The following is a 26246-nucleotide window of genomic DNA, read 5'->3' on the forward strand; positions in this document are numbered from 1 at the left end:
CACACAAACAGAAACTCCAAACACTATAATGTGTTGTGTGTGTAATGTGTAACGTGTTATCAGTCATGTGTTCAAATTTGAGAAAATAACAGTAGCCTAACTGCTAGTTATTTGTGGTTAGACAAATATGAGGACAATGATGAATGTGAGAGTTTGGAAATTGTAACAGAACATAGCTACATATATTTAAATGATATATTGATTATATATTTAAGTTATATATTAAAATATATTTATATATATATAATTCATAAAATATAAACATTGAAATATAATTACATTTAAATACATAAATGTCAAATTTATGTAATATATTAAATACATATTAAAATAATATATTAGGCACAAAATGATAAAAACAATCAAATAATATTGTTTTGTAATATAGAATAAATATTTTCAATTTAGTCCACCCGCATGAATGTAATTTAGCCTTTTTAACGTGTCCAAAATATTTTCAAACAGTAGGTACATCTCTCGCTTGCATAAGAGTTGCATATTTGTGTGTCCTAGTGGTTAAGTTCTTCAGTTCTTTTTTTTTTCTTTTTTTTTTTTCTTTTTTCGAGGTGCTGTGAATCTGAGTGTCTTGCTTCACTTGAAATCAGAGGATGGGACAGAGAAAGTGAGAGCTGCCTTGCTGCCTTTAGGGTTCCTTTTGGTGAAAGGTTTAAGTCTGTCTCCCATCCTCCCATCTCTCTCTCTCTCTCTCTCTCTCAGCATGGTAGTTTTTAATTCTGTGTTTGTGCAGATGGCTGGTTGCCCCATTAGCATTCATTACAGATTCCTTGAGCACTTAATTATGGAACAAGAGAGAAGAGTGGCAGACGGAAACATTGAGGAGTCTCTCTCTCTTTCCCTGTCACTTCATTGCACCTTTAGGTCCGTGTATGGCACAGAAAAGATCCATGAAAATGTTTTTCAGAATGCCAAAATACCATATTCTTGATGTGCATGGGGAATTATATAGGGTAGATATGAAATATGAAAATATCATTTGTGTGACATTTTGTGCAAATTATGATTCACTGCTCATTTTATGCAATGCCGTGGACACAGCTCTGTCAGAAAGGTTGTTTTTGTAACCAATGATGGTCCATTAAAAAATTCACCATTACACATCTCAAGGATAATAAACAGACACATTAATTAACACTTGAGTAATTGTTATGAACAGAGATGTGAATGCTACCACCTTAATTTCAGATATTGAGAATATCTTTAAGTCATTATTACTCATTTTTTATGGCTAATGCAGGCAAAATGTTTACAACTGCTGCACTGCAACTCATTCAATCAAAACACTAAATGCCAAGGGCACTTGAAAGTACTGGAAGTTTTAATTAAGTGTAATTTAAATGTAAGTAATTTAAAGACTCAAATAAACAAGTGGTCTGTCTGACTTAACAGGACATAGGAATCACAGGAAAGGCAGCCATGTGCAAAGGCTAAAGTTGTGTTTTGATGGGGGGAAAACAATATTCTCAAAGACCAATTTAGAAGATATTGTTGTTTTATTTGCCATATAAGCCTACTAAATATGCTTCTTGTTTGTCAGTTATGATGTGCATAAAACATTTTTTCGACGTTCAACAAGCCTTAAACAATTTATTGAATGATCTTGGCACAACAACTAATAATAGGCCTAACATTTGAACAATAAACAAAACGACCTTTATTCCTCTGATAGCGCAAAGAGGTCCATCTTAAAGCATGACTGTGCGCATTCACGGGTTTTTGCTTTCTAATTAGGCGCTCAACATGTTGTTCTGCCAACTGTAATGATTTTCTAATGCGCACTGGAGTTAACGAGCCAGTCAAACATTTAGCCTAATCATTACCTTTAAAAACACAACATGAAACGTTCGCTGAACAGCCACTCAAGTCCCTAAATATACATGGGCTTGTAAATTAATAGCGAGTCAGAAGTTTGTGAGCTATGCCGCTTGAAGGCTTCTTCCCAATGTTTGCGCATGCGACTCTTGTCAAACCCTGAGCTGAGGCGGAATATTTTCAATAATTGACCCACTCAGTCGCATGAGCCTCATAATGCCGTGTTGTTGTAGGCCAGTCCTCTGCCCGAGGGTGAGGGTTCGGGAACAGGTGCAGGCGGCTCGGCCTGACAGGAGATCTTATCGATGTGCAGTTCTGGAAACACGCAGTGACCAAGTTAATAGGTTACTGCGTAAACGGGTCAACGATTCCCCATTTTAATGGACAGGCACTGGTTAAAGACTAAAAACGAAGACTGTAATAGCCCACAGTTTGTACAGTTCTTTAGGCTGGTCAGTAATGTCCGCTAATGTTAATGTTTTTAAATTAAGTGCTTTATTCTATAGCTCTAATAAAATTATAGCTTCAAAATAGTAATAATAATAATAATTATTATTATTATTATTATTATTATTATTATTATATAAATAAAACGACATTTAGGCTATAATATAATAATAATAATCTTCCAGCGGCATGGTAATTATTATTATAATAATAATAATTATTATTATTATTATTATTATTATTACTAGGCTATTAGCCCAGTAGCCTGAATAAAACAGGCTATTTACCGAAATTATCTAATTTATCATCTATATAATTATGTAAGTTAGGCATATTAAAGGTGGATGAATGTTAATAAATAAAACTCATTGCAGGCATATTTGTCAGAGAACTAAAGAACAGAGAACTTTGGTCCACTCTCAACTCTGTGAACGCCAACATTATTAAGATTTCAAATTTAGTACAGCAGGGATGTGGATTTTGGGTTTACTCAATTGAAAAACTCTTATATTTGTTTCATAGAAATGCTCTTGTGGTTTTTGTGGCAACAAAAAAGCAATCAAAGCAACAGAAAAATCCACGTTTTTACTATTGTACTAGGCTATATTTTGGATTACGGCACAGCATCGTCGCTGTAATTATGAATAGGCCTAATTGAAAAAAAAATATAGGGCTTTTTATGTTGGCCCATATGCTATCTATTTATTATGAGTTAAATGAAGACAAGCTCAAAAGCAAACATTTTGCTATAGCCTCCTTTTAACGAAAGGCTGGAATGAACTGCAGATTGTAGTAGTCTACACCCTGAAGGCTTGCGTAGCCCATAGTTGGAAGTGTGACAAGGAAAATAGTTTTTGATGATCTACTAGCGTAGGAACTGACCTGTTGGAGGCAGCCCCATTGAAGTGAATGATCAAACTAATAGAGTTCATTATCTGACCCAAATGAACATAGGACCCGCCCACCGCCCGAGCTCTATGCGCCAAGGGCTTTCATCCAATGAGTGGCAGTCTCACACGACACTGTGACTGTGTGGCGTCCCTCAAATCCAAATCCATATCCATGGGTCTCGAGCTTCTATTCTCACTTTTTCTTTCATGATTTATGGACACTCGTGGATCGATGGATTACACAGCAATTGGCAAAAGTAGGGAACATTAAAGTGTTTTATATTTAGTTTATGTCTGACTTAAATACTGCTGCTGACAGAGGTCACTAAAGGAGTTGTGAAAGGACGTAAAGGCGAACCTCATCTGTTGGACTGTACTGGTATCGTCACGGACAATGTTCTCGGCAACGGGGAAGCGCTGTTTTACCATTGAGTCTTTGGTGGCGAAGGAAAACCCTTTAACACCAGAAGACCCCATTCGCCCTACCGCCCTAAGCTACTCGACGTCTGCTGACAGTTTTCTTAACGGGTATCAAAGCCCCGCAGGCCGCGCGCTCTATCCAAACCCTGAACTGGTGTTTTCGGAGAGTGTGAACCACGCACCTCTGAGCATGCACCCACACCCGCTCGGCAGCACACACCTGCAGCACCCGCACTTCTTTGGCACGCAGCACCGTGAGCCACTCAATTTCTACCCGTGGGTCTTAAGGAACAGGTTTTTTGGCCATCGGTTTCAAGGTAAGAATCTAACTCGGTATTTTTGTCAATCAAGCATTAAGAGATATTAAACTTTTTCACCTAAATAAAAATAATAAAATATGCATCATTTTTACACGTATACGTGTCCAATAATAGAATAGGTAAAATACAATGCTGTGCGCCGGTGCGCGTGTCGCTGAACTTTTCTTGAAATAGGCTATTCTCATAAATGCCCCCCGCGGCAACAGGCTATTACCACTGTGGAGCGGGATAACACTGATAGATGGAGTTTGTATTGGAAAGTAATTCCGGTTAAGCTGCAAATGAAAATCACAAATGATATGCTTACAGCTTTGGCCATGTCCTGAGGCGATACTTAAAGAGGGACACAAAGATTTAGACAAAGCTGTCCACGCACAAAAGCTCAATGTTATATCTCCCAAAATGAATGCATTATGTTCGTATAAGCATATAATAGCAGCATTGGAGAACAGCTCTGATAACAGTTATTGCTTGATCTTTAATTCAGAATTTCCACCAGTTTCATGTTGTCAGCCTATACGGCAAAATGAGAGATGTTATAGTAAATCTTTTTTTAACGTCATATTAGGCTTCTTCTATTTTAGTGTCTAAGATAACCTTTTATTGTTTTTTTATCTTATTGGTTGACTTAATTATTGTTATTTTGTAAAATCAGCGCACGCTATCGCCTTCTAATCACTGTCTTTGCAACGAGAGATAACGACAGATGACGAATCTGCTCTGATGAACTCGTTACAGCTCATCATTATCACTATTTAATTTCCATAGGTCATTCGATAAATTGTCCTCTTCTGGTGTTCAAGCTGTTGTCCAAAGACGACGAAAGTAAACGAATGTAGCCTACGAATTGAATTAATAGGCCACAAAACGCTTATAGGTCAAATATTTATTAAGCTAACAGTGTTAATAATTTAGCTAACTGTGATGACCTTTAAAGAAGAATCTAATTTATGAGGGTAAGTGCATAAAAAAGTCTAAATAATAGGCTGTTCTTAAAAATTAATTCCCGTTAAACAACACTTGTTCGTGAAACCTTTTTAAAATCGACAGATTACTTTTGTATACTCCATCATACGGTTGCAAATCTATGCGTAATGAGTGTTTAACTCATTACATGGCCATTAATTATAAAAATTGCAGGCCAATTCGTTGCATAGCTATCAATTCTAATTAATGCTTACATTATTTGGACTTTATATTTTATAGACAAATATATACAAATAGACAAATATAGAAAAATATTTTATTCTATTGTATTATGCAACACATCCTAGATGGAGCAACTGTCCTCCAATTAACGTGATTTTATTTTTATTTATTTTTAAATTTCCAGTCAGTTACAAATAAGTCGCTTAAAATAGGCCTAATTATGTAGTCAATCATTTAGACTTTTCTTACAGAATTAGGCTCAGGCTAAAATAGCAGGGATAGCTCAAATTACAAAAGCTCAAAAACAAGTTGGAATGGCATAATGTTTACAAACAGTATTCAAATATTCTAAAATTATAACGAATACACTATAGTTCATATTATTTAATCAATTAAAGCCCAAATATAAAGGCGTTAAAGCAGGGTAGTCTACATATTTGACACTTTTTGATAAAGTCGATAGTTGGTGTTAACTTTTGTTGGAAAAAAGCTTTCATGGTCCCTCTTAGGCTAGTTTTCTTCTTGGGTTTAATTAACATTAGCTACTTCAAGTTGTCCCGTGCTTTAGCTTCAATTTCACTGACCTAGTCTACTCTCAAAAAGAATCACATTGCTATAATCAAGCTGTCTTTTATTGATTAGTATTATTATAATTTCAGGGAACGACGTCTCACAGGACACGCTGTTACTACACGGACCTTTCGCGAGGAAGCCCAAACGGATCCGCACCGCGTTCTCGCCCTCTCAGCTCCTGCGCCTGGAGCGCGCCTTCGAGAAGAACCATTATGTAGTCGGAGCCGAACGGAAACAGCTCGCTAACAGCCTCAGCCTGTCTGAGACTCAGGTAAACACGAGGAAACGCATGCTATACCACACAACAACAACAAAAACATGATGTTCCCATGCTCATATAAAATCTAGGCTATTAAAACACTTAAAGTAAAAATGGTATTTTAGCCGCTTACAATAGAGGAATTGCCCCGTGGAACTATTTCACAAGTAGCCTAATTACAGACAAAAAGTAGGATATTGCTAATGAAAATTATTGGAGCAGTAGAACTACATAAAAAATGTATAAACTACGTTTAAAAAAGATAATAAATATGTTTAAACGTGCAATATAGGAAACTGGGGACTAGCCTATTAATAAGACACTGCTTTATTTTGAATGATTAATGTTGTACTGACAAGCTGTCGCTGTTGGCCTACATGATAATGTAAACAACACTTGGGCTGCTCGCTAAATCCAGAAACGGGCCAGAATCCCCGAGTCTGAAAGGACGCTGGCTGGCCATGTGTCAGAGTTGTTTGCGGCGCTCTGACTGTGATATAATTTTATTTTAGACCAAGACTTCAGAGGGATGAGCTATTAGTTGCTTTGCACAGATGCCACTATAAACCCATTCTCCCTGATCCGTTAAAACAATGATGTAAAGCTGATTTTTAAAGCGTAATTCTAAATGTCAGAAGAAAATATATTTGATTTGTTGAGTTTTACATTTCCAAAAATCCAAACGGTAGAAAAGTAATTGTTTTCTTCAATGTTCGTCTACAATCGCCATATGAACTCGTCAACTGGCATGATTTGAAGCATCGCAACATAGATATTTTAATTTACAAAATCTAGGTCTGGCGCTGGGAATGATCGTGTTCTCTTGCTGCTTTTTTAATACTTTTTTTGTGGTGGAGTTTTATTGCAAAAACTAACCTAAAAACTAAAATAACACCAAACAGGCTTGACACGGATAGCCTATTCACACATCTCAGGAGAGAGGCAATTTTGGTAAATTAGGCCAACTGGCCAATGCATAGCCACGTAACGTTTGTGAACTGTTTTATTAATTTATAGGCTAAGCCTATGTTTTATGGAAAGCGATTCAGGAGTCAGTCAGCATTGAGAATTTATTCAATGTATAGCGCAATGAGACCACTTCAGAAATAAAAAAATATGGTAGGCTAAGCTATTTTTTCCCCACTTCTGCGCGGTTGTTTTGAACTATTCTATATCCGATATTAATCTCTTGAAAAGTGTGAAATGTGGACCGTTGTTGCAAAAATAAACCCGCGTCTTTTTAATTAGAAGGGCAAATACACTAAATGCTTCTTTATATTTTGAAAATCTGTTAGTGGATACAGGCTATTTGAATTCAATTAAAATGTAAAATCTATAGACCTATATGTTTTAAATGGCATTATCTGAAGAAACGTTTGGATTTCTTCTGATACACAACAGTTCTGAAACAAGTGTAAAAATTTACATAGCCACATGAATGAATTCGAACGTATAGGCTAGTCTCGTCGTGGACTGCGTGTCACGTGGTGTAAAAATGATTCGATTAGAACACTAAATGCGTTTGAACTTTCTTGCGTCACTCACAGTCTGTCGCCGTTTACCAACTGTGTAATGTATAGCCATACTCACCAAAATGGTTATGGCTCTGATGTCCTGTCTTGTGCTCCCCTCAGGTGAAGGTGTGGTTTCAGAACCGCAGGACCAAGTATAAGCGACAGAAGCTGGAGGAAGAGGGCCCGGAGTGCACACAGAAGAAGAAGGGAAGCCACCACATTAACCGCTGGAGGATTGCCACCAAACAGAACGGATCTGAGGACATAGATGTCATGTCTGATGCCTAAGACCAACCTAAACACTGCCCAAATGAACACACAAGACCAAGAAAAGAACTATTTATTTAATGTTATTAGTCATGGCATTTCAGATTCTAAACCTAACTGCAGAGGACCTGACCACGTGAGTGTGGGAAAGGTGAGTTATGGATGAATTAAACCAGTCAGCAAGTAATCTTAACCCAGGACTGAACACTATAGTTGTGTAACATACCTCTGCTGGAATTATCTAATGTTTGAGACATGCCTCACCTGTAAGAAGAAATCATTTTATAGGCTATGTCTTTCTCTCACTTTTTTTTTTTTTTTTTTTTTTTTTTTTTGGGGGAAAAGAAATTGTATTTAAAACTAACAATTAAGTTAATTTTCACAAGTCAATATTTTTAATTCTGATTATTTTGTTGTTTCTGTGCATAGTCAATTAGTAAATTTAGTTTTAATGGATATTTTTTATTAAGTTCAAAACTATGTTGCCTAACATCCAAAATTTATTCAAACAAAAAAAAGTTTGAAATGCTTTAAGACATGCTAATGAAATTGGTGGGAGTTTATAATAATTATTTTGTGATGACTCAGTGATGACTGATGTAATTAAAATTCAAATGACTGAAGTGATGTGAGGAATCAGTTTACCAGCCAGTTTTAACATGAGCCATCCTGTACCCACAGCATAGAGGCAAGGTGTCTGTGTAAATAATGGTCTCTGTATCTAAAGAAGTTTAGGAATTTGTGTTAGAGCGTTTGAGTGTGTGTGTGTGTGCGTGCGCGCATGTGTGTGTGTGTGTGAGTAATTTGCGTGCTGTCATTCAGTAGGCCTACTGGTAAATACAGGCTGATGTATGCAGGTCCTTGATCATTCTACTGGAGTCATAAACAAATGAATGTTTGCCAATTTACACATTAGCTTCTTTATAGTGTTCATTCACCTATACTTTTCAAGAAAAACATGATAAAAAATGTCCATTATTAATAAAGATGTTTCAGAGACAAACCTCATTTGTAGCTCACACCTTATTGTTCTAAAAAAAATATATGTATTTTTAACTTCACTGATTGTAAATATACGTTTTTATAACTTAAGAAAAACTATTTATTCTTTCAAAATGTTTGCACACACACACATACACACACTCAGACAAAGGGAAATTTTCCTCTCATTTCACCCTGCTAACTTCCTGTCAAAAGACATAAACGAACCCGCAGGAGACCTTTCACCTCGACATTTGACCCTGAGCCTGCAGAGCGAGCAAGGGTTGTGAGAGTGAAATGCACAGACTGATGACACCCGAGTATCACTGTCAAGTACGACAAGAGCCCATTGAGATGGGGTGAAAAAGATTGTTTTGGTAGGTTTGTTTTGAGGCCATCAGATATCCAATCCTGTGTGCAGGTGCACACATCACATCCTCTGTAGCTTTACATCACACATTCCATGCATTCCCTAACAGCACTCTTTCCTCTGAGGAAGTAAAAAAGACGGATGTTTGTTTGTGCACACGCGACACAAAAGAGTGCAAACACGCATTTCATTTTGTGTGATCGCAAAAACTGAATAATCTTAGTACATTTTAATGGCAAAATGCTACAGTAAAACCTTAAGTCATCATGGAATCAAAATTGAAAATTATCATTTTTTTATGGAATAGTGCAGTTGTTACAAATTATTTATCCGAATACTTTTTAATGAATGTGCTCTAGTAATCTTTAATCAAAATAGCTTCCCCTCCCTCTTACAATGATATCTCTTCTCTCTTCTGATGATGCGTTAACTGGCGCGAGGGCGGGGCAAACTGTCACTTACTTGAGATCGACCAATAGCAAACCACAACCATTCAGTCAATTCCTGATGGACAAAATCAAATCCCAACCTACATTTTTTTTTTCTTGTTCAAGAAGCCGTTTATAGGATATGTGTCACAATAGGGAAAAAACATGATCATATCTTCCTTTTCATCTATACGATGAAAACTGTAATAGATCTACTGAGATATTTCATGTAATTTAACATTAAAATATTGTTATTTTTTTGTTTTTTAATAAAAAAAATGTAAACTGACATTCCCAGAATTGTATGGAAGCTCACATTTGATGTTTTTTCCATTGTAGTTTCTTATCAGTTATGTACATTGGGGTTTTGTTGCATCTTATGTTGTTAAATTTATGTCCATTGCATTATTTTAGTATTGTGTGTTACCATGATGGTGTTTTGCATTTGTGTGCACCTTTTATGTATTGCTATTTACCTCAACTTGTGGAAAAGCTATTTTTGATTCACTTTGAAAAAGCAGATTTTATTTTATTTTTGTCAATTTAAAGGGGCTAAATGTAGAATTCAGAAAGCCTTGTTATTAGCGACACCGGTGGTCGTTAAGTGAACTGCAGCTCATGCACACCCTCCATAGTGATACGAGTAAGTCTCGGATGGCTAAATCAATCACATAACGTACAAGAGACTGAACATGATTCAAGGCCTAATTTACTCACAGGGAAGTTCTTGTTCGTTCTTTGCTATAAGTAAAACGACGTTTGGTCTTGGCGGAATAGATCTGCTAAGCTGTTATTGCTGCTGCAGAGCAAGTACAGGACTTGCTACTGCCAATACATACACCAGGGTTTCTCAAACTCGGTCCTGGAGTGCCACTGTCCTGCACAGTTTAGATCCAACCCTGATCAAATAAATGCTGACCAAGTATTTGAAGGTTGAGCAACGAGCTAATTGGCTACTGATACAGCAGGAACCAATCAGCTGTGCTCTATAGAGAATGATGTGCTTGCAAGCAGTTAAGGACCTATTATATCAGCCTGCGCCATCTAGATCCATGACAGAACTTTGAATTTAAGAAAGCATCTGATCATAGCGATGTGGATATTTTTGCACAAGCTCTGGAATTCACCGGCATAATGTCGACAGATGATGTAATTAAAATTACACTGTTACGATAGTTTGATTAAAAAAGTATATTTGAAACTATAGTTTGAATTAATCCCTTGTCTTTGCATTAAACACTGACACAGTACAGAACGGCTCTTTTGGAATTATCCTGAACATTTTATAAGCATTCATTTAATTTGTCATTGAACGGACATAAACGTCACATCCTTTTGATTTTCCCAGCAAAAACGTCCTGAGTCATTACATGAAAATTCTTACATATAACCCCTTTAAGTTCAATCTATAAAACTTGGATTGTTGCTACCATATTTTCTACGGTAAAATTCTGGCAACCACAGCTGCAGGTTTTTTATGATTATTAATATTTTTAGGTAAATTTCACAGATCTTTACAGTGTGAACTGCTTTAAGCGCAGTGGTGTAATGGAGAACCTATGGTAGGTAAACAAAAGCTTGTTGATGTAGAGTGCCACTCTAGTGGAACATGCTTGGCTGCTCGCTGCAAGAACTCAGTCTGCTGGGTTAACAAACTATTATTTAAAAAAAATGTTGTTGCAAATTGAAAGGATCCAGTTGAAAACTTTATCTTATGACAAATTACTGAATATATATGACAAGTGCAAGTGACACTACACAGTGGGTGCATGTACAACAAGTAACTACACTAACACTGGAACAAAGAAAATGGTATTTTATGAAAAATGTTAGATAATTTTTTTTTATTGTTTTTTCTGAAGATGAGAATAGATAAGCCAGACCTGTCTGTCACAGGACAGATCATATTCTCATAGACCAGATTCGGTCATAAAAATCGATTTTGACAAGATGTTTTGTCTTTACATGGCACTGTTGTGCTCACAGAAAATCCAAAACCCCATAAAACCATTTTTATCTTGATTTTGAAATTAAAGCAAAAGCTAACAAAAAAGGTAAGAATAAAAATGTTACCCTCATTAATCCGGTCGTGTGCATGTTGTGCAACTGTTTCTGTGTATGGCAGTCTATCACGGTTAATGATTCTACATGCGGCTTCATGTCATGTCTCTCCTCACTACTGCCCACTGTGATCTGTTCCCGTGACAACCAGGTAGAAAAACACACAGGTCCACTCCCTCACTCTAGCGATGGATCTAACGATAAAATAGAAGTTTACAGGAATCATTTTACAGCCCTGTCAAAGGAACTCAAACACATCCAAATAAAAGAAGATATAATCATCTAAAAACAATAGAACGAATGGATGGAAGAGGAAGAAAGTAAAGCAGGAATTGTAGACTTGTGTGCATTGTTTCCATTCATTAACCATAATAATAATGTTTTAAAGGATTTCTATGTATTTTCTCGAACAAAGCCAAAAGGCAAAAGCATGTGATTTTATCGTACATTTGAGTGCTTGTACATACTGCATTGAAAGAAATTCTAGATAAAATCAACCTAGTCTTATAAAGTATGTTAGTACTTACTAACTTGTATTAAACAGTTATAGAATAATCTTTCTGTAGCAATAGTGCATATTCTGCCATTCTGCTATATATATATATATATATATATATACATTAAAACATTAAAAGTCTGTGTATATATGTGTGTGTGTGTTTGTGTATATAAACACACGCATATATATATATATATATATATATATATATATATATATATATATGTGTGTGTGTGTGTGTGTGTGTGTGTGTGTGTGTGTGTGTGTGTCTATATAATATATACACATACACACACACATACATTCTTCAGACTACAGTAGTTGCAGTAGTAAAAGAGAAAAAAAATAATATGATAATGACAAAAATGTAACAAATAATGTTTATTAAGTAATATAGATCATAACATAGAATATATATTTTTTAAATCTTTTTCATATGTGAATTCATTTTATTTTTTAAATTTCAGTTTACATTCCTATTCATTCTGAGAATGATTTGTGGTTCGTAAAGGAATTATAAGAAAATAACACAAAGGCAGCTGAATTCTGTGTAAACAACATTTTTTCCTAATTACAATACAGTTTCAAATATCAAAACTGGTTATTTATCGTTTTAAGGCAATTACTTTGCAAACATTATAATTACAGGCAGTTAGTACAGAACTGTTTGTGTGAGAAGGCTGATAATTATATAAAATTGTAAGGCAGATCAGAGGGAAATTCAAATATCCTCTATTTGCCACTGCCATGTTCAAGTACAAGGCAAGAGGATGATTAGCACTGGTGTGAGTCTGTCTCTGTGTGTGGCTGGGAGAGGATTCACACACAGCAGGAACAATCCAGTGAGACGCAATCAAGATTTGCATTTTTACTGTTCGCATTAGAGTTTTACAGTGAAGGACAAAGACATTAGTTGCAAGGTGTCAAGCATTTACTGGTTAAAGACCCTTGTTGTAGGTCAGGATCTTGCACTCTGTTGCAGCAGAGATCTCTGGCTCTAGCTCTGACACGTGGATCTGAGAGACAGAAAGCAGGTGCAAAACACTCTTCAGGTCAGCGTTTACAGCTCCATTAATACTTTATTAAAATGCTAATTTATATCTCAATTATATTCATTTAATTCAGCTTCAGCAGGAACAGAAAAACAACACATATATCGAAAAGCGGCAAGGATAAGGTTGTAAAATAAAATCGCCTCACATATGAATCTGCTGTTTTGATTACGGAGTGTTTTTATTTTTGTACTGACATTAAGATTCAGATCTTTTGGCTACAGTGAGACAACCATTCACAGCAATCGTTAAGTCATTAAGATGTTTAAAATGTTTCATCAAATGAGAATTAAAAGTGTGCCATGTCTTTCCAGCCTCGAGCATTTTTCACAGTCAAAACTGACACTTCTGCCATCATAAAAAGCTAAAATGAAGCAGCGAGCACTGGTAAATATCCAAACCAGGGCCAAAACTTGCAATATTTTGCTCAGAAACAGATGGCAATGAGTGTGTGAGTGTGTGAGGCAGAATCTGAAACAGACATCCTGTGGGGTGTGAAAAGGTGGGGGGGACAGGAGTGGAGTTTTTTGGGAGCGTTCGTCTGGAACCCTCGGAAAAGTGTAAAGAGGGAGCGAGAGAGTGAGAGGAGAGGAGGAGGGGAGGGGTGGGAGAGGAATAGAAGTAGTTGGCAGCACATATGTCTGCAGTTCAGTAACCATATGGATGAACAGCTTAATAAACACCATTTTAAACCATAACCGTCTTCATGGCAGACAAAGAGAGGGGACGGAGAGAAAGTGAGAGGGAGAGCGAGAGCGGATGGATGGATGGAGGGAGGCGTGTGCGAGTGCTCACCTGACTGTTTTGGGGGAACAGGCTGATGGCAACAGGCAGCGCCAGGCCGAATGCAGAGAGACACACCATGCTATGAACAGGCAGCGCAAGACGAGGGTGCTTCTGCAGTGAAGGGAGCCTAATGCACAAACACCCACAAAAATGCACACGTTATTGGCAGAACGCACACTGAAATCATGAGCATTCCCGCCATTATCGTTATTGAACTCGCTCGCTGACACTTTGGAACTGCTGTGCGTGATTGGTCTCTGACACCTCCCCCCTTCCCTCCCTGGCCGCAGTGTGTGTGTGTGTGGGGGGTTGTGGGATAGCATGCTCTGCAGGAGTCCTCCAGAGTAGCCCTGTTTTAATGAAGCCAGCAACTGCTTAATGATGACTTCATCAACACATACGCATGATGAGCTTTAATTGGCCACCAGACACTCTCTCTGTGCGCGCATGCTTGTGTGTATGTTAGGGAGAGAGAAGCTGCGGTGAGAAGGATCAAAGTACGTTAAAGACCTTTCATCGTGTCCGTCAACTGCTCTAAATAAATCACTCATCCGTCACACTTACGCGAAGAGGTCAAAGCCAAACTGAAGTGACAGAGCAAACAGTAGTGCTGACTTTACACGAAATATACACATAGGAATTCAATGTTTGCACGACAGCCAATCTACTAAGATGAATTGATCGGGGTGATGTATCTGCTTATGATATCCGGGACGCACAATATTTATTTTCATGTAACGAAAAAAAAAGTTCAAATGTAAACTAATAGGCTACTAAAAACTAAATTCCATTTTAAATTCTGCAAGTGAACTTACAGTATAAAAACTGGATAATCATCTTGAGATTAGCTAAAGATTACATTTAACAGTTTTATTATCCACACTATTGTGTTGCTTTACAGCAGAATTTAATTTTGTTTGCATCTTTGATTATTATCTTCCTGTTTATCACTGTAAAGATCCTTTGAATCAATCTGTATTGAATTAAGCGCTATAAAAACAAAGGTGACTTGACTTGACTTAAATTATTAGTGTTTTTGAAGATTATTTTTAAGTGAGTATTAGATGGCAAAGGTTTAAAAAAAATCAATGTAAAAATGGCATTCACAATTAAATCTATTTTTTTATAAAAATATTTTTGGGTAATCTTGACATGGTACAAATTAGTATATTATATATTGGCAGTCAATCCCTTTAAAAAAAGCATCTGAAAGTAGAAAATTAAATCATTAATATACTTTTTTTTTTTTTTTTTTTTACTTTTTAAACCAACAAATAAGCATTGTAGTAATTAAATATTTGCTTGGTTATGGCTTAAAGGGATAGTTCACCCAAAAATGAAAATTCTGTCAGTAATTACTCACCCTCATGTTGTTCCAACCCCGTAAGACATTCGTTCATCTTCGGAACACAAATTAAGATATTTTTGATTAAATCTGAGAGTTGTCTCACTCCTCCATAGGCTTCTAAGGGACTGAAACTTGCTGGCCCAGAAAATGTATTAAAGACATCGTTAATATAGTCCAAGTGACTCCAGTGGCTCGATCTTAAGTTTATAAAGCGACGAGAATACTTTTTGTGCGCAAAAACAAACAAAAATAACGACTTTATTCCACTTTTCATTTCCTTCTCTCTGGGCCTCGGGTCTTTTCACGTAGTGTAATAGCGTAGCGCGTCTGTGTTGCACGTCACCACGTAGGCTCACTATTGGCTGACGCTGGTCATGTGTGATACGTGGTGACGTGCAACACAGACGCGCTACGCTTAAACACTACGTGAAAAGACCCGAGGCCCAGAGAGAAGGAAATGAAAAGTGGAATAAAGTCGTTATTTTTGTTTGTTTTTGCGCACAAAAAGTATTCTCGTCGCTTTATAAACTTAAGATCGAGCCACTGGAGTCACTTGGACTATATTAACGATGTCTTTAATACATTTTCTGGGCCAGCAAGTTTCAGTCCCTTAGAAGCCTATGGAGGAGTGAGACAACTCTCAGATTTAATCAAAAATATCTTAATTTGTGTTCCGAAGATGAACGAAGGTCTTACGGGGTTGGAACAACATGAGGGTGAGTAATTACTGACAGAATTTTCATTTTTGGGTGAACTATCCCTTTAAGCTCACTTAAATTTCCTCCAGATCATTTGATGTGAACTTATTTTCCCTATGGTCCTCCTGGGAAGTTCATAATTACAACGTTTAAGTCACTTTCTTCTGAGTAAGATGGCAGTGTTCCTTCTCTTAATCACCTACACAGAAATATAGCAAGGTTTCTTAACTCTACTTCTAGAAAATGAAGAACAAAGAATGCTCATCAGGTGTATTTTGCTTTTTATGTTTTTGATTAATTTATGAAAATGTACTGTAAACTAAAGATGTTGATTCCATTGATTCCGCAATGTTTCTCACATACACCCAACTCGTAAACTTGGAGCTCAAAGAAAATCCTAAGTTTCTCACTCATAATTTCAACTTTGTTCTGGCATTCATGTGCGCTCAACTCGTAACCACGATAATTCCGACATGACATGAACGCACCATTAGGCGGTACCTTCATGTAAAAATGCCGTCAATAAAGCCACTGACTGTTCAGCAAAGCAGCTGCCTTTGGACAAAGCAAGAGAAATAGGTGAAAGGTTGAAACGCCCCACATGTATCACACAGACTCCTCTCAGCGCTCTAATTAATCAAGGATACCCCTGCCACTCGGTCTCACCCTTAAAGCAGTGACCCTCCTGCATCACTGTTCTTGCTCCATTGAGAGCCAGTGAGGGTGAGCTGACAGTCAGCATAGCAGAGGACAACTCACCATTTACTGCCGCTCACACAGACACACCTACACACACACATAACCGTACACACCTGCGAATCAGAGCAGCAAGAATTTGAGGAGGTTGCAACATAGTCTATCAGTCATAAAACCAAACAAATTCTGTTGAAGAGTCAGATCCTATACATGCAATGAGGCCCAGAAGTCACAGAGCAAGTGAAAATGTGTGTTCGCCTTTTATAATTTGATATAAAAGGAATTATATTATCAGCATAGCAATTTGAGTACTTATAAAACATCTTTTGTAACATTATAAATGTTTTTACAGTCACTTTTTATTAATTTAATGCATCCTTTCTGAATGAAACTATTCATTTCTTTCAACAAAACTACATTTTGTAGAATGCTGACAGTAGTCAGTGTGACCTGTGACTATTTTAACTATGTTTTTATTGAATAATGAAGTTGCACAAAGTATATTTAAGAGATATGGTAAAGGGGAAGATTTTAGTGATTGTATGGCTTCAGAAGCATATTGTATGTACCACTGTTAAGGAACTTTTATAAATCATATTTTGAGCTTGACATCCAAACATCTTTTGTTTTTTTGTGTGCCATTTTGCATTAAATTTATATGTAAGCTACTCTTTTAAACACATACACAAATGTGTTCACATCAAACTGTGAAATAAAAATATTCAAGGACATATGGTACATATGGGTGTGTGAATTCCCGAGGTGATGGAGCTGTAAAAATAACTCTGAAATAAAGTCTGAAATGAAGTCTGAATTATCAAATTCACGAGATTTTCTCTGACCTCTCCAGTATGGCCATTATTAAAGGCGGCAGCAGGAGAACAGGCATGGGCAGCACGACACGCGTCAGGGATGTCTCCATCAAAGCCTGAACAAAAAGACATTTATCAGAGCAGAACTCAGCTGTCATTTGCTAACAACCTTTCCCTTAACACATTTTCCAAAATGTCCATACTCACATGCCTGGCAGCCAGCTTTGAGGTGCCCACCACATTGCCTTTGTCGTCCAGTACACTGATGCCCTCTGATAGCTCGGTGTGGCGCATCAGCAAAACATTACACACGTTGGCACTTGCTAAATGAAGGTAGAATTGCAGTTAGAAAACAAAGGGACTTCCATTTGATGCCCAACTTTTCCTTATTTGGATCCAACACAGACAACTGATTATGATTGAAGAGAGAATCGTGTGAACTTGACTCTCTTTGTACCGTCACTATCCCGGATCCGTTTTGAAACAAGAAAACACACACACAAATGTAAGAGGCAGTCAATGGATGAACGTCGCAGTGCATTTTAACTTAGGGGAGAATGATGGGCTGAGCTGTGCAATTTTATTTTTAAATCGTCCTCTAGGCCAGGAGAAATGAGACAAAACTAATATACCTAATTATATTTTAGAATATATCCTTTCAATTAGAAGAAAGCTTCTATAAAGTGGGGCCATAGAAAAAAATAGTAAGGGGTAAGCTGTGTCACGTGAAGGGAAAGTTAAATCACTGGGGAAGACGTTAACAATTTCCATTTGAAATAAAAAATATAAACATAAATCCTTATTTAGCAGAAGACAACTTACCTTTACTGCCACACATCAGTCAACATGAACTAACAATTTATAGCATTTATTAATCTCAGATAATGTTCATCTCAACATTTAATAATACATTATTAAAATCAAAAGTTGTTTCTGTTAACATTAGTTAATGAACCTGGACCAACACATTGGGGTAGTTTGGGGGTGACACATCTTACCCCACTGCTATACTGTATACTAAAAATGCTATAGAACTAACAGAACAAATTAGAGTACTAATAATCTGTTAGAGAGTCACCGCCTGTGAATATTGAAATAAAAGCAATCAAAACTGGAAAACATTCTTGATCTGGAACGTCTGCGTTGAGAGGGGTTAACTGGATATAAAACAAATAGTTTCATATGGTCATGTCAAAGTGCGCACATGAATTACAAGCGTAAAAAATGATTAGAATAATGATTTACTTTCTGGCATTATCATCTGTGGCATGTGGTGAGATTGGTGTGGGTGTGTGTGTGAACAGAGAAATAAAGAGAGCCTGAAGCATTTTTAATTTACAGACCTTGTGTTGTGAGTTATCAGTGTTCAGTGCTGCAGTGTTGTGGGGCTGAGTTAATTGGCTGAGTAAATAGCTATTCACCTCTGAGGGGTTCAGACCCAGGCCAATTAACCACACACACACACACACACACACAGAGAGAGAGAGAATCAAAAATGGATAACAGTGAAAAACATATGCATACTAAATTTTTACAAAGGAAGTCACCATATGGATGCCAAAAATCATTATAAACTGTCTTTATATAGGCGCTGATTCCAAGTGTGTCATTTTGAGGTTAAGAAAAATGATAAATGAATGCTGTTTTCATAAAATGTATATAATTGTGAATGCAAAAAAACTAAGCAAAATAAAATCCAAGGCAAATTTGTTTCCACTGCGTTTCATTAGCTGTGTTTGACTGCCTTTTATAACTAAACACTGAAAAACAACAACAACATGGCGGCCTGGAGACAGGGAGCCCAGTGCTAACACAGAGAGCACTTTAGGCCTAATTAACCAATTAGAGAGCGGCAGCCGAGAGCTAACAAGGTCCCGTTACTCCAGTCCAGAGAGGTGAGGGGGGAACCTGCTGATTTAATTAAAGGGGTGGGGTGGGGGACGAAAACAATTTAATTACAGCCAAGGATCCCCAAGGCATTGTGGGACAGTCTCCCTCAGCCCCTCTGGACCTGTTTGAGCCTCAGCACGCTAATGGAACACTGAGATAACATTTCAGTAGCGTCCCCCTCTGACAACAGGATCAGTCAAAACACAACATGAGAACAAACAACAATAAACAAACGCTGGAGGTTTAATGAAAGTCTGAGCCAATGCTCATTTAGAAATTGAGTGTCATTACAAATGCAAAGACGTGCGCTTTCAGACAGCAAAAGAGCTGATAGAAAACAGCATGCATTAATTAATATCGTACATTACTGAATCAATCATTTTATGTTTTACTAATCAGCAGTTTAGCAAGACCACATGACAGGAAGCCGTTGCTTGATTTCTGTCATAAACACATAAGGGCAGAGTAAGTGGTGCGGGAAATCAAGCTCACATTAAACGCTAACACGTACATAAGTACACTCTCGCACACATGCACATACCAACGGCAGGGAACGGGATGAACCTCTGGACCAGGATTCTTGTAGCCGGACTGAAATGCTCAGCTTTCTTAATAAGAATATTCAGCCCCACCTGTGCACATAATTTCATTTAATTTTAGTATTTTTATTTAATTTAAAAAAATATATATATATATTCTTTTATAAATACTTTTAACATGAGAAATGTTTACATTTGTAGTTTTGGGTCAGTAAGATTTTTTTTATTAAAAAAAAAGAAAAAAAATTGTATTCAGCAGAGGCATAAAAACTGATCAAAAGTGAGAGTAATAACTTTTATAGTGTTACAAAAGATTTCCATTTCAAATAAATGCTGTTCTTTTGACCTCTCTATTCATAAAAAAGACCTTAAAATGTACCACAAAAATATTAAGAACACTAACATATTATTATTATTACTAATTAATACTATTACAACATTGGCAATAATAATAATAATAATAATAAATGTTTCTTGAGCAGCAAATCATCATATTAGTATGATTTCTGAAGGATCATGTGACACCGAAGACTGGAGTAATGATTTGCATCACAGGAATTAATTACATTTTAAAATATATGAAAATGATAAATTATCTATTTTAAAATTAATTGTAAAAATATTTGACAATGTTACTATTCTACTGATTTTTAATAAAAAAAATGCAGCCTTGGTTAGCATAACAATTTTACAAAAACACATCTATATATATATATATATATATATATATATGTTAAAAAAATCTTACCAACCCCAAACTTTTGAACTGTAGTGTGTATATATATATATGTTTTTATAAGAAAACATAATTTTATAAAAAAAAAAAAAAATTGAATTCGAATTTGAGTGCCCATGAACACAACAGCTTTCACATAAAAAAGCTGTGCCACAGCTCCGAACTGAATTGTTTTTTCCATGTCTTCAAATTCAAACTCAAATGAAAAACAGAAACATGTGCCAAGTGAAACAATGAAAACTTATGGCAAATACTACACGTGAAGTCAAAGACGTTATGGGTGGCAATGAATACACATTTGTTTTCATAGTGACCTTAAAAAACTCCCAGTGGGCTTTATGACAGGTCATGACAGGCTATGCTAAGTTGTTTCTGGTCTCGCCTTGTGAGTCTCTGGTCATCTCTGAGAGCCCGTCTAACAAACATCTGAGAACACATCGCTTCCCTTCTCAGCAGGGGTGTTCAGAGGGATTGTAGTTTTAATTAGTGCCCCCCTCCCGCATTTCTCACAGGCATGGGGCCATTTGTAGTTGTCGTCACCATGGTTCTGCTTGTCATGCCCCTGGGCATCAAACTGCCACCCAGCAGGGCAGCTAATTGGCTCTAGAGGACACATGGGCGTGACTAGAAGGATATGCAATTCAGCAAAGTGAAATACAGCATAGGGCTCTGTGTGCCTATATGTGATGCTATTAGACTCCATCAGTTTGCTTATTAAAATTAAATTCACATAGTACCAGAAAAGTCACAGATAACATTATTCTCTGTTAGCGTGAAATGGCAATTCAAAATTTAAGGATTAAAATAGAATTATTTCTAATTACATAATACAATTTTGTGTAGTAGACATGTGAACTCACTGCAATAGTAACTGCACTGCTGACTGCACCAAGATAACCCTGGAAAAATGTAGACATTGGTGTGGGCTGAAAACAAACAAAAAAAAAACAAATTAATAAAAAATGTAATTAATATGGCATTTTTGGTAACACTTTCCATGAAGCCTGTATTTATAATGCATTATAAGTGTACTCTTACGGCATTATAATGCATGAATAATGCCTTACAAAGAAAAAAAAAAAAAAAAAAAAAACGAGTTTAAGGTCTAATTTGTTAAAGTACATGCAAGTAAATAAAAGTAAAGTAATTTTACAGCATTTATTACCTTTTGTTAATGTTAGTTAATAAAAATACAATTGTTGATCACAGTTCACAGTTCGTTAACTGATGTTAACAGATACAAAATTCGATTTGAAAATGTATTAGTAAATGTATAAATTAACATAAACTAAGATTAATAATTGCTAAAGGTTTTGTTCATCATTAGATCATGTTAACTAAAGTAACTTAACATTAACAAATGAAACCTTATTGAAAAGTATTACAAAAAAACATACATGTTGTATCATATCATGAATTGGAACAACAGCTACAATACCTTTTAATTACATATGGGTTATAACTTTCAATGCCAAGATGTGAGACTTACAATACATTATAAATATGGGAACTATAATCCATTATAATTTAAGTGGATATAACATGGTGTTCAATGTGTGTTTTATATTATCTTACTCCTAAAAGTTATAACCACGAGTATTATTATGTATTATAATAGTTTTTACGATTATTCATAAGATGATACAACATAGTACATTTTGCATTTTAGTACTTCCAGTTCCAAAGTTTTGAAGTCAATGGGTTTTTTGAATGGGCGTTTGGTTAAATATCTGAAATAAGGCCTGTGGTTAACAATCTCAAGAAATTTTCATGTTTTATTCTATGACATAAAATACATCCATAATGCTTAATGCTTATAATTTTTATACTGTGTTGCTAACAGTGGTTAAATGGGTTGCTGAGGACAAGTCGAACAGGTAAACTCATCCACTCGCTAGTACGCTTTCACAGTCTCGGTGTGTTTAATAATCACGCTCTTACTATTCATCCTCAACTAGTCTTCAGAAGCTTAATGGTGGTGACGTTGAAGTCATGTGACAGTGGTACAGATCCTTTGTAGCCTAGTTTTAGCTTTTTACTTGTATTTAGACCTCAAAAACTTGTGTTCATATGTGAAGAATATTATGATGAACAAAATGCGTAAGAATCATAAACTTACTTTCTGCAATAATCTAAAAACCAATGTAAAAATCCTGTATTGGTTTTGTCGAGGGAACCAGGGTGATGCTAACTTATGGGTTGGCCTACAAAAATATATTATCTCTGCAGCACTCGTTTAATTGCTTTTTAATAACTTTAGTTTGCTTTCCATGTCATCATATGTACTGGTCAAAATTACATTAGTTACACCATACCTTAGTTGCATTACGGTTGCAGTAGTTGACACAGGCGTTGTGACTCTGGTTCAGCCACTGTGAGAAACAGTGAGAATGAGTTCATAGTAAAGCGAGCTTGAGGTTAAAGTCAAGCAAAAAGACCAGAAAAACACATGTGTACCACACCTGCCAGAAGATGGTGGAAGCAAATGTCTGATTGGGTAAAAGAAGTCCCACAACCTATAAATGGAGGAATGAGTGATTTGACATTGATTTAATGTTAACATTTGGTGACCAAGACAAGGAAATGTTTAATTTTTTTTCCACATCGACCTACCACTGGAGTACCAAAGGGCACAAAACCTGAAAGAAAAAGGAAAAACATGTGCCAACACAAAGAACAGGAAGGAGATGATTTCAGGAGAAAAAAAGAATCCATGATTCAATAATGGAATAACACTAAGAATGTAATTTTGACATTTGAATATGCTGGATCAGGCCGCAGATGTACATTTCAAGTCATGTTTGGTTTAATAATCATCTCTCATATGACATTATGGCTTTATTACTGACCTTTAACAGATTAACAAAATCCTCATTACTCATAAAAGATAGCATTGTTCAGAGGTAGCCATCATAATTGTCAGGCAGGTCTCTCCCTATCTGTTCTCCCTTTAAATAGTAGTGTTAAGAGAAGACTAAAATACTCCTATTTCTGAGTGGCCCAACAACACTTCCAGACAGCAGGAGGGAGAGGGTTTAATCAGAGCCCAGCTGAGTGTGACCTTTGCCAACAGATCGGTCCAGAGAGACCCCCTACCACCAAGCTCTAGTCTCCAGAGCTGGTAACAAGCAGAAAACTGCCTACCACCCATGACACAGACACACACACACACACACTCACACCCTTACCTGACATGCGAAAGGGCATGGGGATCTTCTCTCCTGTGTCTGGATGGATGATGGCCTGAGGACATAATGAATCCACAGACAGCAGACAGGATGAAGAGGAGAAAACGAGAGAGAATAAGAGGTGAGAGCGGACTGATGGGAGAATTACCATGCTGAGGTTCTCCGCAATTCTCCTCTCATTACACCATTATTCAGAACCACAGCTTGCGAGTGTGTGTCACACTGCGCACGAAGATGTTGAGTGATTTGAGCGGGTTCTTTCATAATAGGAACCTGTAAAAAGGCTTTCAACGCTGTTCACACTCACCTGTTTAATCTTCTGTGCTTCCCAAAGCTATGCGAAAAATAGAGAAACATGCATGACACAAACATTCTTTACAATGGAATTGTCAAATTCTGATAATTTGATTGGTTGATGTCTTCTATTCTTCTTACATTCTCATTAGCTAGACACACTCTTTAAATACACTTTAATTGGCATATATAGCTCCATGAATAGCCTTTTACATCCATGAAACCTTTTCATTCTTCATAGTGATTATTAGATTATTAAAATGTTCTTCACATAAGAAAAACATGGTTCTTTTAAGATCTGTTTGCTGAAAGGATCTTTGGGAAATCTAAAATAGTTCTACTGTGGGATCACTGTGAAAACCTCCATTATTTTTAGGAGTGTACCAAAAAATTTACTTTTAATGGGCCCCAAACTTACCTGTACATTAGTCACACCCGGAGGCAGAGTTCCATTTTTGAACTGATCCAGAAGTTTCATACATTCATTTAAATGTTTCTAAAATAAAAAAGAGAAAACAGCATTCACAGATAAACTTTCAAATCAATTGAGGCTTACATTTCAGGAGACTCTCGCTTACCTCTGAAACAAAGAGCGTTCGAGGGTCGATCACATTCAAGAAGTGTCTTAATCTGCCAGAAAATGAACCCTGAAGTAACAAAGAAACATTAAGAAATAAACCAATAAAATGCACTCCATTAACATATTGGGAGTTTCAAAACACTCCCATGGTAATTCAGAACTACATTTTGGTGAACTGGTGCCTAATTCATATACATTTTTCATGCAATCTACTTTTGCTCCCCTAAAGGTTAGGTTTAGGGCTGGACCTTCATGCTTGCTTTTCCCTAAAAATCGTGGGTTTTCATGCAAATCACATGGAACGGATTTATATGAAATTGTCACCTTGTAAAATAGTTCAGTTTTCTCATATAAATCAGTTGGAAGTTAAAGGCTTATAGATTTAAAATCTCACAGATCTTAAAATTTAAGATCTTAAAAGTTGAGAGAATGCAATAAAAGAAGTAAAATCATCATCAAACCCCACTTCTCCAAAGAATATTAATTGCACCTAATTAGATGATAATATCATCTAATATATTTTATAAGTTAAACATCTGCAGTGCATACCTGGTTTAAGAGGGTCCATTGTTTTTAGTTTAAAAATGCAATAGAGATAAATGCAGCATAGGAAACATAGGAAAAGTAAGACAATTTTGTATTTTATGTCTTCCTTTTTACTGAGTATAGTGTAGTGGAGCTATTTAACTGTTTAAAATGGCATTGTGTTATAATCTAAGCCATTTGGCATCATATTTTAAAATGTCAATGACAAATAATCAGATATTTGTCTCAGCCTATTTGCACTAACCCTATAACCACCATATCTTATAAACTAAACTATCTTGTATTATTTGTTGGTTAATTTTAAGCTTGTGATTGTTTAGATTGATTTGTTTATTTATTTATTGTGTGGGGAAAAAAATGATTCCCCCAAAAGTATCCAATGAATTCTACAAATGCTAAGTAACAGGCAACTCATCTTGAGGGGCAGGTTTGTGTGGAACAAGAACAGTTCTCCCGAGAATAATGAGCATGATTATTAATAATCATATGTTCACAATTTCTTTAAATTATTCAACAGATTATTTCTGAGGTCCCAGAAACTTTCTCCAGACGCGGGAGTCAGCTGCTGATGCAGACTCTGACACCAGGGCCGAACCAGTTGTTTTCGCACGCCAGGTGTGTCCGCCTCATTATGCGTGCGCACCAACTGCTGCTGGCTGATCTGTGGACCTAAAAAAACTTCTTCCAATGCAATTAAAATGTTCAAATGTGTGTGAGAGAGAAAGATTTCAAAGCAGCACGCAACATATTCTCTGTTTATCACATCTAACAGGCGGCCCTTTACACATATGAAGGACGGTAGCGCTAGAGAAATAACAGCAGATGTGAATCATCTGTACTAAATAAATCAATGAATAAATAAATTACCTCTCAAATCCTCTTCCTCTGAGGTTAAAGTTATTGAATCACTAATGCATATAAAATGGCTTAAATTGTTTTTTTTTGTCGCAGTGAATGTTCGAGTTTCCACATGTTTTAATAGAGTAGTGTTGCTAATGAACTTGCTTTGGCAAAAAACAGTTGACGATGCTTTATCTCTTCATATTTGATGCTGAAGCTTGAAAATAATTAAT

At 36.3% G+C, this 26246-nt stretch overlaps 2 protein-coding genes across 6 annotated transcripts in view; one reads left to right on the forward strand and one right to left on the reverse strand.

Moving 5' to 3' along the window:
- Nucleotides 1-562: 562 nt before the first annotated feature.
- The window catches only part of sfxn5a (sideroflexin 5a), a 29171-nt gene continuing 3487 nt past the window's right edge, over nucleotides 563-26246 (reverse strand). The window contains exons 2-15 of one of the 5 annotated variants that reach the window (XM_079855331.1): nucleotides 24626-24694; nucleotides 24466-24543; nucleotides 24061-24087; nucleotides 23754-23808; nucleotides 23179-23204; nucleotides 23028-23081; nucleotides 22881-22937; nucleotides 21426-21491; nucleotides 19832-19922; nucleotides 17608-17723; nucleotides 17431-17516; nucleotides 13856-13973; nucleotides 7479-7570; nucleotides 563-2145 (exon numbers count right to left, since the gene is read on the reverse strand). In XM_079855331.1, the coding sequence (XP_079711457.1) occupies nucleotides 7487-7570; nucleotides 13856-13973; nucleotides 17431-17516; nucleotides 17608-17723; nucleotides 19832-19922; nucleotides 21426-21491; nucleotides 22881-22937; nucleotides 23028-23081; nucleotides 23179-23204; nucleotides 23754-23808; nucleotides 24061-24087; nucleotides 24466-24543; nucleotides 24626-24694 (927 nt within the window). In that variant the 3' untranslated portion in view covers nucleotides 563-2145; nucleotides 7479-7486. Of the gene's footprint in view, nucleotides 2146-7478; nucleotides 7571-7626; nucleotides 7698-11304; nucleotides 11704-12375; nucleotides 13025-13855; nucleotides 13974-17430; nucleotides 17517-17607; nucleotides 17724-19831; nucleotides 19923-21425; nucleotides 21492-22880; nucleotides 22938-23027; nucleotides 23082-23178; nucleotides 23205-23753; nucleotides 23809-24060; nucleotides 24088-24465; nucleotides 24544-24625; nucleotides 24695-26246 lie in introns of those variants that run through there. The other 4 variants (XM_079855333.1, XM_079855334.1, XM_079855332.1 and 1 more) reach the window with 4 other exon arrangements.
- On the forward strand, nucleotides 3494-7690 carry emx1 (empty spiracles homeobox 1; the record flags this gene model as incomplete). Its single annotated transcript, XM_079855340.1, has 3 exons — nucleotides 3494-3904; nucleotides 5716-5900; nucleotides 7523-7690. The coding sequence occupies exons 1-3, from the start codon at nucleotides 3562-3564 to the stop codon at nucleotides 7688-7690; spliced, it is 696 nt and encodes a 231-aa protein (XP_079711466.1). The 5' UTR covers nucleotides 3494-3561.

Source organism: Squalius cephalus (genome assembly GCF_949319135.1).
Source record: "Squalius cephalus genome assembly, chromosome: 21".
In the NCBI taxonomy this organism is placed as follows: Eukaryota; Metazoa; Chordata; class Actinopteri; order Cypriniformes; family Leuciscidae; genus Squalius; species Squalius cephalus.